At 58.1% G+C, this 15,337-nt stretch overlaps 4 protein-coding genes across 4 annotated transcripts in view; 3 read left to right on the forward strand and 1 right to left on the reverse strand.

Moving 5' to 3' along the window:
* PTSG_11541 (40S ribosomal protein S17) overlaps positions 1-547 on the forward strand; it is a gene marked incomplete at its 5' end in the record, with an annotated part of 1,251 nt that extends 704 nt beyond the window's left edge. Inside the window, one exon of the mRNA XM_004998588.1 lies at positions 156-547. Coding sequence (XP_004998645.1) covers positions 156-341 — 186 coding nt within the window. The 3' untranslated portion in view covers positions 342-547. The remainder of the gene's footprint in view (positions 1-155) is intronic.
* Positions 548-588: 41 nt separating this feature from the next.
* On the forward strand, positions 589-4,019 carry PTSG_11542 (uncharacterized protein; the record flags this gene model as incomplete). The annotated part of the gene is made up of 10 exons (XM_004998589.1): positions 589-1,398; positions 1,574-1,759; positions 1,896-1,991; positions 2,210-2,384; positions 2,592-2,692; positions 2,929-3,003; positions 3,167-3,247; positions 3,400-3,483; positions 3,652-3,760; positions 3,938-4,019. The coding sequence occupies 9 exons, from the start codon at positions 589-591 to the stop codon at positions 3,748-3,750; spliced, it is 1,707 nt and encodes a 568-aa protein (XP_004998646.1). The 3' UTR covers positions 3,751-3,760; positions 3,938-4,019.
* Positions 4,020-4,153: 134 nt separating this feature from the next.
* Positions 4,154-10,719, reverse strand: PTSG_00092 (TK/EPH protein kinase; the record flags this gene model as incomplete). Its single annotated transcript, XM_004998590.1, has 9 exons — positions 10,494-10,719; positions 10,075-10,214; positions 9,200-9,751; positions 7,139-8,907; positions 6,839-6,906; positions 6,718-6,798; positions 6,390-6,448; positions 5,634-6,058; positions 4,154-5,550 (listed from the first exon to the last, which is right to left on the reverse strand). The coding sequence occupies exons 1-9, from the start codon at positions 10,665-10,667 to the stop codon at positions 4,154-4,156; spliced, it is 4,665 nt and encodes a 1,554-aa protein (XP_004998647.1). The 5' UTR covers positions 10,668-10,719.
* A 2,321-nt stretch (positions 10,720-13,040) lies between these two features.
* Positions 13,041-15,337, forward strand: part of PTSG_00093 (uncharacterized protein) — a gene marked incomplete at its 3' end in the record, with an annotated part of 3,179 nt that continues 882 nt past the window's right edge. The window contains exon 1 of the mRNA XM_004998591.1: positions 13,041-15,331. Coding sequence (XP_004998648.1) covers positions 13,129-15,331 — 2,203 coding nt within the window. The 5' untranslated portion in view covers positions 13,041-13,128. The remainder of the gene's footprint in view (positions 15,332-15,337) is intronic.

A 15,337-nucleotide genomic window follows, 5' to 3' on the forward strand; every position in this document is an offset into this window, starting at 1 on the left:
GTTTCTTTGCTTCTTGCTTGCTTGGTTCGTGTCGTCCTTCTCCGTCCCATACATGTCATGTGTCGCGTGACCCCTTCCCCTCTTCGCCCACTTCCCCCCTCTCCCCGCAACCCCCGTCTCACCCGCTGTCACTGCTGCTGGTTTGGGGAGGGCAGAAGGGCCCTGTGCGCGGCATCTCCATCAAGCTGCAGGAGGAGGAGCGCGAGCGCCGCGACAACTACGTGCCCGAGGTCTCTGCCATCCACGCCGACGACACCATCCCCGTGGATCAGGACACGTTTGACATGCTGCAGTCCATTGGCTACAGCACACTCGACCGCCTTCGCGTCGAGGGCCGATGATCTGTCTCTCTCCTTTCTCTCTTCTCTGCGTGGTATCCAACTATCTGCCTGCTACCTCTCTCCCTCTCTCTGTCTGCGTGCCCTCCCCTCGGTGTCACATCATGCTATTCATCGCACATTACAACCAGCTCGGCTTATCCAAGCCAACGCATCCATCCATCCATGCAGCAAGTCACACATCACATTCCACCACCACCACCAACACCAACAACCAAACAACCGTTGCAAGAAGCAACCACCAGTGGCCATGGAGCGGGTTGTCAGTGGCAGGGATGTTGACGATGGTGGCGATGGTGATGATGACCTTGTTGTGGTGAGCAGTGGTAGCTGGGTGTGCGACCTCTCTGCCACAGATGATGTAAATGACGATGACGACGATGACGACGATGACGACGGAGAAGGGGTGCCGTCGCTGTCGCTGGCGGAGCGGCTGGCCCAGCGTCGGCCATCGCTCATGGCGCAGCACACGGGGTCTGCCGCCAACAAAGTGTGCTCGGGCCTGCAGCTGGATCTGGGCGATGGAAGCACAGCGGCCACGTCTCCGCACCAGCCCCGACGGCGACAGCAGCGGCGGCAGCACCAACGTCAGCGCGGCAGCCGTGAGGCCAGAGGCACAGCAGTTGTGGACGGAGGCGGTGACACTGAACCAGACAACAGCAGCGACGACGACGGTCACGGCAGTGATAGCGATAGCTTACCGAGCACGCAGCTAGCCGTCGGAACAGCAAAGCACAGCTACAACGAGAGTGCCGACGACAATGGCTTTGGCAGCAGAGAAGTGGCTGTACGTGTCAACGCACGCAAGAAGGCCAAGGTGGGGACGACAACGCAGGCAGAGCCGTCGCGGAGCAACAGCGGGAACCAAGCGCAAACAATGACGCGACGGGAGCAGCAAGCTCTGGCGAAGGAGCAGCGAAAGCGAGAGCGAGAGCAGAGGAAGAAGCAGAAGGAACACAGCACTGCTGTGCGCAAGCTTGTGCGTGCCACGTCCAAGAAGAAAGATGTGGCTGCTCACCTCGCCACCATGAGGTGCCACATCTCTTCTGCGCTGCTCAAGGTGCTTGATGATGATAATGTGTGTGTGTGTGTGTGTCTGTACGTGCGTACGTGTGTGTGTGTGTGTGTGTGTGTGCGTGTGCGTGTGTGTATGTTTGGCTTGCAGTTGATTGACAGCTGTGCGCATGAACGTGTGCTCATCTTTATTCATGCACACACACACGCGCGCGCATCAGGATCGCGCACGGTCTGCGCTGCGGGAAACGCTGTCGCAACACGATGTCACCATCGTGGAGGAGCACGACGGTCCACTGGCCGCGTTGGGCCGTACAGTGTGGTGGCAGCGCAGGCGCGATTCTGTGGACACACAGCAGGCCCAAGTTGTGTCCACCCTCGAAGACGAGCCACACTTGCTCGTCCTGGTACGCCGCATGTGTGTGTGTGTGTGTGTGTGTGTGTGTGTGTGTGTGTGTGTGTGTGTGTGTGTGTGACACATCGTATCCTCAACTAGTCAGCCCTCCATATCACCACTCAACATTCCCCTCCTCCTTGGCTCAGGTGTCAGGGAAGGAGCTGGTTACTCTCATTGACAAGGAGAGCGGCTTGAAGGACTTCATTGCTTCCATCAAGGCCGCCATTGACCCGACATGGAAGGTGCGCTCAGCCAACGTGCAGTCCCGCTCATTGCAGCCTGGGGGGACTGTGTGTGTGTGTCTGTGTCTGTGTGTGTGTGTGTCTGTGTGTCTGTGTGTGTGTGTATCTTTGTCTGTGTTACATGTGTGCGTGTTACACGTGTCCGTGTGTGTACAATTACATTACACGGGTGCGGTTCACCGCTGACACGACTTGTTGTAATCGCCATCACTGTACAGATCACGCTTGTGATTGAAGGGCTGGAACGCTTCTTCCGTGCGCAGGACAGCAAGGAGCACCGCGCATTCGTTGCACATGTGCACGGCGGTGAGAGCGGCGGTGGGAGATCGGCGAAGCGGCCCAGCAGATCCGCCCGCAACAGCGCACCCGGCACCAGCGTCACACGCGTCATCGGTCCGTTTGTGCAGCTGCAATTGGGTCTGCATCTGTCTGTCTGTCTTCCTGTCTGCCCGTCTGCCCGTCTGTCTGTCCGTCTGTCTGTCTGCCTGCCTGTCTGTCTGTCTGTGAGTCTGTCTTCCTCTTCCTGCTTCTTCCGCCTTTCCCTCTCCCTCTCTCGCCACTGCTGATCGCTCCTCACACCTCGTGCACCACCACCACCAGCCGAGCACGTGCTGGTGTGGCTGCAGATGGATGCAGAGGTGTATCCCCGACTCACTACGTCTCCGTCAGAGACAGCAGACCTCCTCCTCCGGATGACAAAGGTGCGGTGGCCATCGAGAACCTGCTAACGCAGTCGTTGATTTGGTGCACACACGATGTCCTGCAAGCACAAACGTGCAAATGTTCGTGCACACAGTCACATTGTGCACACACACACACACACACACACACACACACACACACACACACACACACACACACACACACACACACACACACACACACACACACACACACACACACACACGCACAATATACACGCACCCGGACTGTGCAGGCCGTGGCGACGTCTGTTGACAAGAAGCCGCTGACGCAATTCAACTTTTACCCACACGTGGAGCGCTGCGTCAAGGTCACACACACACACACATGCACAAAAACGGTTGCTGATAATTGCATAACCCGCCGTCATGTTGTCACAACGATGCTCACGCCAACACGGACCGTGCACGCGTGTTCTGCACACCGTTTTGCCTCCAGCTCCTGCTCACCATATCATCTTGTTGTTTCTTCAGGTGGACGCCAAAACGTTTGATGGCATGCACGAGCTGTGGGTGAAGCAGCTCAAATGCTTTCCCGGCGTGTCCCTCGAAACCGTAAGTATCTGCGTGTGTGTGCGTGCGTGCGTGTCTGCGTGCGTGTGTGTGTGTGTGTGTGTGTGTGTGTGTGTGTGTGTGCGTGTGTGTGTGTGTTCTGTTCATGAGGGCTCAATCATCTGCTGATGATGTTGGTTGCATCCTCGTTTCAGGCACACGCGATTGCACAGCGGTTTCGCTCTCCGCACGCCCTCACCGAGGCGCTCTGCTTGCAAGGACTGGAGGCAGTCTCAGAGGTGTGTGCATGTGTGTGCATGTGTGTGTGCGCATGTGTTTGTTTGTGCAGCTTTGTGGCTGCCCCTCGTTCGTGATGTCGCCATCTCTACCGTTTTCTCTCCACCTCACGAACACCCTCCCACTGCACGGTACCCTCCATCTCAACCGCCCACACTGCTGCGTGCCAGATGGTCCCGCGCGGGCGCCGGCAGCGCATTGGCCGCGCAATTGCTGCCAGAATGCTCAAGTTCTTCACCGCCACAGACCCGGACCAGCCGCTCGCATAGCGCACGCAGGGTGTGTGTGTGTGTGTGTGTGTGTGTGTGTGTGTGTTATGAACGAATGACCTTGGTGTGTGTGGCAGACACGTTGAGATGAATGTGCACCTATGACTGGCACATCACACACTCACACACGGTTGGCTTGTTGACCTTGTTTGAACTGATACCCTTGTTCGCGTGTGCTGCTGGCCAGTCCAATGCGCTGTGCTCTAGCCGTTGCGGGAATTCTTCTTGCTCTTTACATGTAGTCTATTCGAATAGATAATTGATTGACACCAAGCAATCGTTGAAAGCGTGGCCACACACACGCACACACACACGCACACGCACGTACACACGCACGCACACACACGCACGTACACACGCACATACACGTACATACACAGATCAACAACAGCAGTAGCAGCATCTAGGCCTCGCTGTCGCTGGTGAAGGAAAGGGAAGCAGCAAGATTGGAATGAAACAGTGCAAAGTCGAATGCGGCTGGAGGTCGCGGCGTCGACACAGAAGATGCGGTGGAGACGCGGTCGACGGCAGCTGCATGTGGCAAGGCCGTGGGTGATGGTGCTGGTTCGTGGCGTGCACTGTTGTGTTCGGGAAAATGTGGCAAGTCAGGGGGTGCCGTCGATGTGCCATTCCTTGACGCGCACTTGTGCTGAAGTGGCTGCTGCACCTCTTTACCAGGTACACGCTCTCTTCCCAATGCAGCCCGTGTTGCTTCTGTCGTTGTTGCTATTGTTGCTGTTGTTGCTGCTCCTGCTGCTGCTGCTGTTTTTGTTGTTGTTGTTGTCGGTGGTGAGCGTGAGCGAGGGAACGATTCGGGCAGTGGCGGTGGTGGTGACGCCAGCCGATGCACTGCTGATGGTCGCGGCAGTCGTGTCTTGAAGGCACGAGATGCTTGCTCAGGATCAACCACACGCGAGGCTTGATAACTTAGAACTGGCTGATGTTGCAATGTGTGTGTCAGCGTTGCTGTTGCTGGCATGACTGTTGGTGTTGCTGCTGTTATTGTGGGTGCACGAGCATCGATGGAAGGGCGTGCTGTTGTCAGATGCTGCTGCTGGAAGTGCAACGCACCGTGGCGTGGCAGATGCTGCAGTGACGTGTAGGCTTCTTCTTGGTCAGTGACACCACCACCCGTTGGAATATCATCAATGTGAATTCGGGCGCCCAAATCATGGCGTTGAGGGGCAATCGCCATCGCCGGTGCATGGCCGACACTTGCTTGCGGATGCTGCTGCTGCTGTTGCTGCGATTGCTGGTGCTGGTGCTGCTGGTGCCACTGTTGTGACTGCAGAGCTGATGACACGGATGTGCGCGCGTACAATACGCTGCCTCGCTTGCTGTCGTGGCGGCTGTTGTTGATGCTGACACGGCGTGTCCGCTGCCCCTGCATGGTGGCGTACTCGCCATCAGACACGAAGGTGGAGCCGTAGCCCGTGCTCGGATTGCTGCTGCTGCTGTGGCTAACGTGCGCAATCATGGGGACACTCGTTGGGCGCAAGTGCTGCGGTGCGTCGTGCCGGTGCATTGCAAAGCCCTGCTGTTTCAGCTTGGACATGATATTCACCACATCCCTCGGCGGCACAAGTGGCGAGCCGTCTGCTCGCTGCTGGTACTGGTACTGCTGCTGATGCTGTTGGTTATCTGAGGGGAAGAAGATCTGCTGATGTTGCACGTAACACTGTTGCTGTGGTTGAGCAATGTTTGGACCAGCACACATGACTGGCGCAACAGGAGTTGCCGATGTCTGGTGCTGCTGCTGTTGTTGTTGCTCTTGTTGTTCTTGTTGTTCTTGTTGCATCGCTGCTGCATGGCAAAGAGTTGCTGCTGCTGCTGCTGCTGCAGGACGTGTGCTTGCGCTGGGTGGATTGGATGCATCACCCCACCAACATCAACAGCATCAGCACCGCTGCCCCCATCCCACGACACCGCAGCGGAGTCGCTGCCCCTCTTCTGCGGCCCTGAAACAATGCTGTTCCTCCCAACACTATCAGTCCCACTACTGCTACCACAACCGCTCCCAACAGCACAACTACCACGGCTGCCACGACCACCCAGCGCCATCTGCGTCCCTGTGATGTGCAGTGTTCCCTGCAGTTCGCGGCCCGCTGCCACTGTGCGCATGGTGGACGTGAGCGTGTGTGCGATATCGGCAAATGAGGGGCGTTCCTGAGGATCCGCCATCCAGCACTGGAGCATGAGTCCGTACACCTCGAGAGGACAGCACGCAGGGCAGGGCAGGCGATGGCCAGAGGACACAGCCTCCACCACAGCGGTGTTGGACATGCTGCTGTACGGCTTCTCGCACGCACTATCGCGCATGGAACAGAACCATGTGATGGGCGTGTGAATGTGTGAATGTGTGCAAGTGAGTGTGTGTGTATGCGAGTGTGTGGATGTGTGCGAGTGTGTGGATGTATGCAAGTGTGTGTATGCGAGCGCGTGTGTGCATGTGTGAATGTGTGGATGTGTGTGAGCGTATGTGTGTACGTCTGTGTGTACGCATGTGTGGGTACGCATGTACTGTGCGAGGAGAACTTGGATAAAGCGGGGATGCAATGGCGAATACACCCACAACCGTGTGTGCAGTAAAGCCATGCGTGCAGGCGGTGAAGTGGTGGGCATGTGTGGCGTGTACTCACTTTGTCGCAATCTCAAACAGCACAATGCCATAGCTCCAAACGTCGCTGGCAGTGGAGAACTGGTGCATTCAACAAATGCATATGAGCGCATACAACACGTGATTGGGAAGCGCGAGACGGCAACTGTACGCGCTGCTTATAACATGCCAACACATCCACGTGCACCAACACACGAACATCGCACGTGAACACACCTGCACAGAAGCTGATTTACAGACACGCAGGCACACTTTCAGACACATGCACGCACTGATGCGTGTACACATGAATACAGAGCAGACACCCCTCCCTGCACACGCACATCCGCACGCCACACAGGTTGGCTCACCCGCTGGAGGTTGAGGACTTCGGGCGCCGTCCAACGGACAGGGATGATCTTCTCCTGGTGCATCTCGTAGTACTGGTGGTCCTTGAACAATCCAAACTTTGCACGTCATGTCTGCACTCACAAGCACATTGCGTGCAGCAAGATCCATGTGCAACGCGCCAGCCGTGGAAATGGAAATGGCCCGCATGCCTACACACAGAGAGAGGAGGTATGTTCGAGCATGTGATGAACAGGAGGAGCCACGGAGAGGATACTTCAAATCAACGTGTGCGCACACGCACCCATGACGCGTGTTTGGGCCACGTGGTGCACAAAACCACACACACATACACACACACACACACACACACACACACACACGACAACAACAGCAACGACAACAACACCACCACCACCAACGACAACACACACTCGCGTGTACCTCTGGCAATGTCGCGGGCCATCTTGAGTTTTGTGGCCCAGTCGAGTTGGCGGCGAAGCGTGTAGCGCTGCAGGAACGAATCCAACGCCCCGTGCTCGCAGTACTCCAGCACAAGCAGCATGGGCTGGTCACCAGCCGTCACCACGCCAAGCAGCTGCACAATGTTCTTGCAGTGGCGAAACTGCGCCAGAGACGCGGCCTCATACCGCAAGTTGGTGTCGTCGTACGTGCCGTCAGGGAATGCCCGCGTCATCTTCACAGCAACGGGAAGCGCGGTGTCACCAATCGCTGTCGCCCTGTTGTGCCACCTCGAAACCAAAGCAGCCAAGGCCGAAAACAGGCGTCTCAGCCAGCTGCCACGTTGACAACAACCAACACCTCCACTACCAGCATCATCGGCAACATTGTATGCAGCATCGTGATGTTTCTCGTCGCAGCCCCAGGTCTCACCGCCCCAGGTCTCACCGCCCCAGGCATCGTCATCGTCACCATCACTCGAGCTGAAAGTGATGCTGTTGCTGTCGTCCGAATCATCGCCACCGTCTGAGTGTTCATCGCCGGTGACAATCGGAGTTTGCGAGACAGCCAGCGGTTCCTGCTTCCAACCCTCTCCGCCCACATCGCCATCACCAATATGACTCGCACCGCCGCCACCGCCGCCACCACCGCCATCATGGTTGCTGTTGTCATTGTTAGGGCCGCCATGTACCCAGCTCACCCGGCGTGGCAGGCGGTGTCCTGTGTTGGTGCTGCTGAAGGATGTGCGATGGCGCATGGCACGTGTGTCAAGTGCTGTGGCTGTGGCTGTTGTCCCTGCTTGTTGTCGCTGCCGTTGGATGAGGTGCTGTGGTGGGCGCATGAGTGTTCCCTTCCACACCTGTGAGAAGAACCCCTCCCCGAGTTTGTTCTCAATCTGGATGTGCTGCCGCTTGAGTTCTGCCGGCACAATACCGCGGTGCGTGAGCTGCATCTCCTCCAGCTCGGCCCGGAAGTCGTGCGTGCGCATGGCCGTTTTCCTCTTCGCCCGTCGCCGCTGCTCCACTGCCATGCCCGTTGCAACGATGATCAATGCGGCCAGCACAAGTACGCTGGCATATAGCGCTGCAAGGCCGCTGCTGAGCGTGGAAGCGCCACCACCACCACCACCAGTGCCAGCATCGTCGCCCACAGGGGCGAGCGTGACCGGCGCCCGACAGGCGGACTGGATGGGCACCAGGGCCCGCGCGGCTTCGTCGATTGTGAAGTCCTGGTCGATCGTAGCGGCGCTCAGCGGGTGGAAGGTGCTGTTGATCAGGAACGCCGGCTGCAACGTGCCAAATGCGTCCTGGTTCCCGTCAAATTGGACGTGCGGATCACCAATGCCAGGGAGCGGACTGCCTGGTGCGAATGCCCGCAGCCCCTGCAGAACCGCCGCCCGCCGCCGCTGCTGGTCAAACTCAAAGCCAAACGTGTATCGCGTGGCGTCCACGGCGTGTACGTATGCGTTAATGGCATCAACAAACTGCAGGTAAAACGCATGGCTGGCTGTTTCCGCCGTGAACGTGGTGTGCTGCGAACTGGACTCAAATGCCAGAAACTCCTTCCCAATGGGTGATGTGCAGGCCGGGCCTGGTGTGGTCGTGAGCAGGATGCCATCCAGAGCTTCCACAACATACGGCGGAAACGCGCTGAAGGTGACAGACGGTCCTGCGATGATCCACACCCAGGGCGGCTGCAGCATGCCGCGACCGTGCGCCTCCTCAAGTAAATCAATCACCTCAACCCCGTGCCTGTAGAAGGTGTATGTGTGTGTGTGTGTGCGTGCGCGTGTGTGTGTGTGTATGTGAGTGGAGGGTACAATAGAGAGATTAGTACGTTGTTACTGTGAGCTTAAGCTTATACGATGCACAATGCTGGTGAGAGGGTACGGTGCGACGGACAGTGCGCTTCCGGAACACCTGCAGTCAACAACCGTGCACACATGCACTTCTGACCACACACAAAATCGCACACACACACACACGCTTTTTCTCTCTCACACACGCGCACACGCACACACAGCACGCGTGCAGGCATACGCACCCAGAGACTAGGACGTGCTGTGAGTCTGCGGCGATGATGCTGTCCAGGACGGCGCTGGTTGACGAGGCGCTGTGGAACGGGAGATGCAGCCGCACTTCAAGCCCTTCCGCCTGCGCGAGCACGAAGAAGGTCTCTGCAAGCTCGCCGCCGTCCGCGTTGTAGACCATGGAGACGCACGACGCGCCCAGGTCCTCCAGCATGTGCGCCAGGATGTGCGTGTAGACGGCGGTGGTGGTGCCCAGGCGAAACAGCGTTGGGTACGTCCCCTTGTCTGACAGCTCCGTGTTTGGCAGCCCCGGCACCAGCAGCGGTACACCGTCGCGCGCAACAACGCGGCCAAACTCCGGGATGCACGTGCCTGGACCCGTGCCGATGACAGCATCGGGCACGCGCTGTGCCTCGCCATACAGCTGCTCATCGCAGGGCACGGCAAAGGTGTCGGTGACACGCGGGTTGAGGCGGATGTGGGGGAATCTGGCAGCAAAGAACTCAAGCGCAGCAGTGCGCAGTGCGTTGAATGGCGCAAAGGCAGTGGCGTACGCTGGGTTGCTCCTGTAGATATGGTGATGACGACAACAAAGATGATGGTGATGCGAGAGATGAGCACGGGGGTGGGGTGGGTTTGAATAGATGGCGAGCGGTGTGATGGGAACAGGGAGACGGATTGGGGGTTGACTTGTGGTTTGGGTCGTTTGGAGGGCGCGTGAAAAGAGGAAGTGGAATGTGGCGTGATGGTCTACTTGTGCGCTGGTGTACTGATGCGTTGGTGTGCTGCGTGTCATGAAGACGTGGAGAAGATATTCCACAACAGCAGCGCCCAGCAGCGCAACAACTGTCGACGGTTTGCTTGTACAAACGAAGTAACACAGACTAACCTGCCAAAGGCGAAAATGGTGTCCAAAGCAACTGGAGACTGCGAGTGTGGGAACATCTCTGGATTGGATGGGTGCAACAGCAACACGGGCACCGGGCTCACACCCATGTCCTTGGCGTAATACACCAGGCCCGTCGTCGTCTGAATGCGTAGGTGTGGGGTTGCATGTGAGACATGTTTGTGTGTGGGGAATGTAACAGTACATGTACATAGGTGGTTGTGTGTGTGTGTGTGTTTGTGCGTGTGTTCGTATGTGTGTTTGTGTGTGTGCTCGTGTTATTGTGTGTGTGTGTGCGTGTTTTCATGTTTATTGTGTGTGTGTATTGGTGTGCATGTGCGATGTGATGAGGAAGGCAGCCACTCGAACAGACGTGTGCCAGAGCCTTATGTTGCTCTCTTCATGGACATGCATTCACGCACCTCGTTGGCTGCTGTGATGGCTGCACGGAGGGTGTGACGCTGTAGCGTGTACGTTCCTCCGCGCAGGATGTTGGTGTGTGCTGTCGTCATGGACAGCGCGGTAGCTGTGCTCCTCTGCCCCAGCAGTGGGCGCGGGTGCAGGGGCGTGGCAATCATCTGGGTGTGTTGGAGCATCAGCGATGCACGCGTGCGCACGGCCGCGGCGACAGCGTCGAAGACGTTTGCGCACGGCCGCGGCGACAGCGTCGAAGACGTTTGCGTCAAAGTGGTTGCGGACGTCGACAATGCCCGATGTGGCGATGCCGAGGTGCTCGTGCTCGATTCGCCGCGTCGCCGCAGCCCACCCGCCTCCATGGGGCGTCAGTACCAGCGCACTCGCCTCCAGTGCAGCCTATAGTGTGGGTGTGGGTGTGGGTGTGTGTGTGTGCAGACAGGAGACGTTGAGGAGTTGACACGTGCAATGGGCGTGATCAAGGGTGTTTTGCGCAGCCTGTATCAGGCAGGGATCTGCAACGCACCGCCACGTCATTATGGCCCCGCTGCAGGAGATCTTGCATGACAGCACTCAGGTCAGCAAGGACGAGATCCGGCAGCCACAACAGCACATTTCTGTTGTGTGTGTATGTGTGCGTGTGTGTGTGTGTGTGTGTGTGAAGGGAAGCAAACTCTGTGAGCCGTGATGTTGCGCAGGTGAAGTTCTGCAGCGATGTTGGCCTGCTGTCGCCGCGATGGCAGCCGTGCCCTCGCTCTCGCCTACACACCTCCCTATCTTCGGCTTGCATATCTTGACATACCCTTGCTTGAAGAAGCCAGCCTGATACGTGGTGAGGACGGTGTCTGCTGCATCTTGGTGGCCAGTGGCAAACAGAAGACCAATGTGGTGGTTGGCTCGCCATTCCTCCGCGCAGGGCACGGGGGACAGCCCGTCTTGCCGGAACAACACTTCGACACCCTACACAACGCAATATGGCGCGTGAAGTGTGAGCGCATGTGTGTGCGTGCGTGCGTGCATGTGTGTGCGTATGTGTGTATGTGTGCGTATGTGTGTGTTGATGTGTGTGCGCATGTATGTGCGCATGTTTGTGCGCATGTGTGCTGATATGAGTCGGAAAACTCGAGGCGAAAGACCTCGCGTGAGGCTGGATACTGGTGAGCCTTGAGATGAAACAAGAACACGTGGCTGCATTGCTGCGTCGACACACCTCCTCGCGCAGGCGGGATGTGAGCGCCAGCTGGTATGGGTTGAGGTCCGAGTAGGAGCACTGCGGTGTGACTGCGAGAAGCCGCTGCCAGTGCCAGGCCTTGAGCAGATGCACCAGATGCGACATGAGCGCGTCGTCGTTGTCGCGCGGCAGCACATTACACTCTGATATTGCGGTATGTTGTTGCATGGGAAAGGAGGAGGGGAGGAGGGCAACGTGTTGATGCATGAGGTTGTGTGTGTGTGTGTGGGTGGGGGGGGAGTGTGAGGGTAAACAAACATTCAAAGGAGAGCCACTCTCGGTGCTGAAGCAAGGTGAAGCCTGTGTACAAAGCACGGGTGTGCTGGGTGTGGGCACCGAGAACACACACACACACACACACACACACACACACACACACACACACACACACACACACACACCTGTCTGGGTGATATTGAGGGCTGTCATGTTGGTGGTGATGCAGAGGGTGCTGCTGCGATCATCATCACCATCGCCGCCGCTGCCACCACCACCACCATCACCACCACCACCACCATCCCCATCATCATCGCTACGCTCGGTAGCGATGGTTGTGGCGTCGATCACTTGCACCTGCAGTGTTGATGCGGGTGCATCTGGCAAATCATCCACCGCGTATGATGCTGCTGCCTGAATCACCGCCAGTTCCTCAACAAGCACGGGATGCCGCACTTCAACAAGAATGTAGCCGATGGGGTGACTGCCGGTGGTGGTGGTGGTCGGGGGTTCAGCGACGCGCTTCGCCCCGTTACTGTTCTCTTTGGTGCTCGCACCAGTTACAACCAAGGGTCTTTGCTGTTGCAGATCCACCGCCATCGCTGCCAGCAGCACAACAACCACCTCAAGCACCCGGCTGCGTCTGCAAGACCGCTTCACCACCATCCTGCTGCTGCACTGCACGCTTCGTCGTCAGGGCGAGCGATGACGAACGACGACGGCAAGTGACGATGGTGGTGATACAGGAAGAGGAAGAGCAATAGTTAGCAGGAAAGGGAAGCGAGGGAAGATAAGGAAGAGAGGGGACACGGTGGCGTGCAACACCAGCGTTAACAGCGGCCTAAGTGGTTAGAGCAAGGAGAAAATGACGAGATGCCACGAAAGCACCACTTCCTCGCTTCGCTCATCGCTTCTTCATGCGCGTTAATGTAAGCTCTGAGAGGGAGAAACACACACACACACGCGCACCATGCTGCTTCGTTGAATGCAATCACGAGGCGATGTAGGATGCTTTCCAAGAAACCAGACGTGTCACAAAGAGAGCCCAAGAAGCAAAAGAAGCGAGCAAGGCTTAAACGCCCCCGATTGGATCATTCGCTCACACCCACGTCATCGCAGGCGTTCGAGGCGTTTCAAACGCAGCACATTGCGCAAGAAGCAGCAAGCGAAGAGGAAGACGACGACAGCACGAAATTATGGGGATCCGTGGACTGCGCGCTGTGGTGGAAGAGGAGGACGATGGTTGTGGTGGTGGTGTGGAGGTGGTGAAGGCGTACGAGGATGTGGTCTTCCACAACAGCAGCAACAGCAGTAGCAGGGTTGCGGAATGTGATGGCAAGCAAGCACAAGAGGAGGTGAGCAAGCAGGTGGGAAAGGATGAAACCGCCACCAGCGCCACCAGCAGTAACACCACCACCACCAACAGCAACACCAACACCAGCAACAGCAACAGCAACAGCAACAGTGTGGTTGTGGATGGCGGTGGCTTGCTGTATCGGCTGGTGCAAGAGGCCACCAGCATGGCAGAGCACCCGCACGCCCAGTGGGATGGCCTCAAATACGCTGTGCTGCAGTGCATGGACCTGCTCACAAAGTGCTTTGACTCGGTCACTGTTGTGTTGGACGGGCCTGCGCCGCTCACAAAGCAGGACACCCTGCAAGACCGGCAGCTGCAGCTGGCAAAACATGCACGTGCCATGTGCTCCAGCCTCGCACGCGAAGACGAAGGCACGCGGCACCACCACCACCAACAACAACAACGACAGAGCCACCGCGCTCCGCGCCACAAACAGCAGAAACACCAGCACCAGCACCGGCGCCACCAGCACAGAAAGCAGGGAAAGCGGGCAGCACGGAAGCATGCCACAGCAGGGCAAGGGGCAAGGCCATCCAATCACGGCCACTCCCAGCGTGGGGCCGATGGCCCCTGTATTCTGCCGCCTGGCTTGTGGCACTTCTTCACGTCCATCTTGCTGGATCGGTTTGGCTCCAAGGTGGCTGTCATCATGGCGACGCACGAGGGAGACGCGCTTGTGGCGGCCGTGGCACGGCAGAAAGCGTACGGCTACGTGATGGCAAACGACTCTGACTTTTTCATGTACAAGTGCCGGTACTTGCCACTGCCGCACGTGCGCTTCGATTACTCACAGGAGCGCATCGAGTGCAAGCTGTTTCGTCGGGAGGCGCTGCTGCAGCGGCTTGGGTTGTCGTCGTGGCCGCAGCTGTGTGTTGTCGCCAGCCTTGCCGGCAACGACTACACCACGGCCCGCACGCACCAGCGTGCACTCAAGCGCCCTTCGGTCCTTCAGGCCGCGCAGCTGGTTGCAGCCTGCTTTGCTGAGCAAGAGGAGCAAGCACGACGACGACCACCACCGACCGCAACAGCAGAGGTCGGTGGCGATAGGGAGGGCGGTGGCGATGGTGATGGTGGTGATGGAGGTCGTGGTGCTGTCGATAGAGGTCGTGGTGCTGATAGCAATGGCGGTGGAGATGCTGGTGGCAACGGTGGTGAAGGTGTTGAGGGTGTTGGTGCTGTTGAAAGGGACGGTGAGAGTGCAGCCGAGGAGGGTGCTGTCGAAACAAGTGCGGAGGTGATGGCTGACACGATGGTGAATGAGGCATCACCAGCAGCAACGGCAGCAAGAGGTGTAGAAGATGACGTGTGTGAAGAGCAACAGCAGGAGCGCACGGCAGAGGGTGGGGAGGTGGATGTCGATGTGGAAGCGCAGGCAGCAGTGGGCGAGACAATGATGGAAGGCGCAAGTGAGGAACACGTGACGACAATCGACAGACAAGCAGGGGAGGAAGAAACGCAACGCGAGATGAACGAGGGGAGCGCGGCAGAACAAGTGGGTGCTGTGGCGTCTGTTGTTCTTGTGCGCGAGAGCATTCGAGGCGTCTCCACAACGCTCAACCGCACGAACTTTCATCACAGCTGCATGCAGTATGCAGGATGCAACATCAACAACTGCCTTGCCGGCGTGCTGCTGAACAGCGAGCTAACACACCCAACGCAGCAACAGACGTTGCAGACGTTGCCGGACACGGTGCTTTCACTTCAGGCGGCCCTGCGCGTGCTGGATGGCGTGGATGCTGCTGCCATCACCAGCACGCGATTGGGCATGTACCTGACAGCGTATGTGTACTGCAGGCGACGCGAGTGGAATGTGTTTGCGCTGGGTCTGGCCAGCCACCGCACCACGCTCGGCGGCGGCAGCAGCGGCGGGCGATCACGGGCGCCGCATCGTCTGCATGTGCACGTGAACATGCACGCGCCCGTTGTTGTCGACCACCGCGCGGGCGCACAGGTCAACCGACGGCTGTGCTCGCTGCAGCACCGGGCGCTGGTCCGCTTCATATCCGACGCCATCCAACGACGGGCAGGGGCAGTCCCTGATCGTGTTG

Source organism: Salpingoeca rosetta (assembly GCF_000188695.1).
Source record: "Salpingoeca rosetta unplaced genomic scaffold supercont1.1, whole genome shotgun sequence".
NCBI classification, from domain to species: Eukaryota; class Choanoflagellata; order Craspedida; family Salpingoecidae; genus Salpingoeca; species Salpingoeca rosetta.